Here is a 2,808-nt window from a genome sequence, read left to right on the forward strand (position 1 = left end):
GCTCTGGAGTCAAAGGAGCATAAGCTTCAACATTACCCTAAAGTGCATTAGCCCCAGGACCTTGGGCAAATCAACCTCTCAGTTCCCTAAACCGCCAGGATGAGACAAGGCCCACCTCCCAGGCCACAGGCGGGGTGAGGACCGTGGGCGTGAACCCAGCACACAATAAGCCACGCAATAAACGCCCGCCGCCCCTGCTCAGGGATCAGGAGCCCTGGCGCCCAGTGGTTGGAAGAGTAAGCACTGACCATAAGGTCAGGAGGGGGGCCCCCTTTTCTGACACGGAGAACTTTCTCCCTACCCCCTTTCTCCCGGAAGGGGTTGGATATACGTTTATTAGTTTATGAACACACAGTTCTCCCTCCCCACGTCCAGCCCAAGCCCACGGGCCAGGGGCTGCGTGCCCACGCGTGGAGGTGGTTGGCACAAAGGGTAAACTGCCTCAAGCGTCTCCTGAGGGGGGCAACAGAAACCCAGCCACCACCCACCCCGCCTAGAATTGCATCACAAGCCCCCTGCGAACGTTCACGGGGCACCCGGTTCTGGCCCGAACCCAGCCTCCTGCACAGGAACGACCTCGCCTCCAATTGGCTGTCGCCCGGGGCAACCGAGGACGCGGCGGCACGCGGGCCGACCGCCGGTATTTAAAGGCTGTCGTTGCCCGCGCCACCTCAGTCCGGCCAGGACGCCGGCGGGGACGCACCTGGGTGGAGAGGGAGCATCGAGGTAACGGGAACCCCCTGCCTCCCGGGCTCGAACCCCTGCGGAGGTGGGGTGTGTGTGTGGGGAGGGGGTGGCTGTCCCTTAGGGGTGAGCATCAACACTTTTGCCTCCACCCTCTCCACACAGCGCCAGCCCCACCCAACCCACCTGGGCGAGACCACCCGGGTACGAAGGAGGAGCGATCTCCACGGAAGAGCGAGTGAGCGAGCGAGCGGAGAAGGGGGTCCCTCTGGAGGGTAAGGCCTCTCTCAGCCAGGCAGGCACGTGGTGCTGTGCGGAGGGACCCTGGGTGACGAGGCTGCAGGACCAATTTGAGGACAGCTGTTAGGACGCTTCCTTCCACTTAGGCCTCTCGGAGCTCCCTGAGCCATGACCCAGACCCTCCATAAAAGGGGGGCCCCGCTGAACCTGGGCGGCGGCTGGGCATCCTCCGCTCCGTGCCGCACCTGGTCCTCCTGCCACCGAAGGCGCAGGGGCGCCCCTGTCTACAAGCGGCGGCAACACTACGGCCCCAAGTCTGAGCAAGAGCCCCAGAGGAAGCAGCCGAAGCCACGGTACGGCCCGGGCCCTTGGTTCCAGCCACCCCAAAGCCCTTACTGGAGCATGTACTCTAACTGGGGGTGCTGGGGAGGAGGGCCCTGGTGCCCGCCTCCCATGGGGTACCGGGAGCCCCCCAGTCCTGGGCTGGTGGCCCGAATGTATGGGCTGCACCCAGTCTGCCTCTGCTGCTGCTTCTGCTGGCGTGGGCCCTGGAACCCCGGCTGGGCGAGGGCCCCTGTCCGCAAGAAGCGCTGGGGCCGCAGGGGCCGAGGCCTGCGCCGCCAACCCAGCCGCCCGGCCCCGAAGAGCCCGGCCCAGGAGGCAAGCCCCCTGCTACAGCCGGTCAACCTGTGCGGGTGGCGGGCGCCCGGCCTGCAGGCGCCCCGCAACACCACCCAGTTCATCATGAACCAGATCTATGAGGACATGCGGCAGCAAGAGAAGCTGGAGCGCCAGCAGGAGGCGCTGCGGGCGCAGCAGGCCCAGGAAGGTGGGAACGATGTGCCTCCAACCAGTGGCGACGAGGAAGACGCAGAGCTGCAGGACGCTTTGTATGGCTTTGGGCAGGATCCCTCTCTGGCCTTCAGTCCTGCCCCGGAGGAAGAGGAAAACCATTCCCCGGCCCCACAGCTGGTGGAGGAAGAGGAGGAGGAGAAGTATGATGATGATGAGTGTGATGAGGAGGAGTGTGATGGGAAAGAGGAAGAGAGTGAGGAAGAGGAGAGTGAGGAGGAGGAGGAGGAGGATGAAGAGGCAGAGGCCCAGGATGAAGAGGAGGGGGAAGAAGTGGAAGAGGTGGTGGAGGAGGAGGAAGCAGAAGAAATGGAAGAGGAGGAGGAGGGGCTAGAAGAGGAGGAGCAGAAAGAGGAAGAGAATCATTTGCCTCTGGAAATGCCCTTATCATTCCTGATGGCTGAGGAGGAGAGAGCGAACTTCATAGATTGTTCTACTTTAAGCCCAGAATAGGTCATCCCAAAAGTGTCACAGGAAGCTCTCCTCATGTTACAGGACACTAATTTACAGAAAGGGATTTGAGGAATGGGATGGATTAGCAACATACTAAATCTAATTTAAAAGTGAGTTCCACTAATAAAAATATCCATGTAAACCCTTTCTTTGGCCATTATAAAAAAATTTAAAAATTGCTGTGTTTGTGTGTGACTGTGGGTGGGGGAAGGGGAGCTTTCAAACATAATTTTTTAATTCAAAATGATTAAAGGCCAAATATTTTATTACTACAGTTTGAATGTCTTCATTTGGTGTTTTCCTTTCTAGACATCCAAGTTTTCTTAATTCTGGCATATATTAAAAACGTGTTGTTGTTGCTTTTTAATATAACAGTTATATGATTATCTACTTAATGAGCTTGAAATCAATAGCTATTTTAACTGTTACATCCATAAGGAGCACATGCCATTTCTACTGAATATCCATCAGTGCTCTAACTTGATAACCCAACTTATTTTATTAAAACTATTTATTTAAACTTTTCTTGTAGATTTTTCCACCTTCAGAGTTGATTTTTGAAGGCTGTATTTTGGTAGC

The 2,808-nt window shown here is 56.8% G+C and overlaps 1 protein-coding gene across 1 annotated transcript; it reads left to right on the forward strand.

The window, feature by feature from the left end:
* Nucleotides 1–1,092: 1,092 nt before the first annotated feature.
* Nucleotides 1,093–2,229, forward strand: CCER1 (coiled-coil glutamate rich protein 1; the record flags this gene model as incomplete). Its single annotated transcript, XM_084879940.1, has 1 exon — nt 1,093–2,229. One exon carries the CDS (start codon nt 1,093–1,095, stop codon nt 2,227–2,229), a length of 1,137 nt encoding a protein of 378 aa, XP_084736066.1.
* Nucleotides 2,230–2,808: the final 579 nt, after the last annotated feature.

This window comes from Pipistrellus hanaki (genome assembly GCF_964339955.1).
Source record: "Pipistrellus hanaki genome assembly, chromosome: 3".
NCBI classification, from domain to species: domain Eukaryota; kingdom Metazoa; phylum Chordata; class Mammalia; order Chiroptera; family Vespertilionidae; genus Pipistrellus; species Pipistrellus hanaki.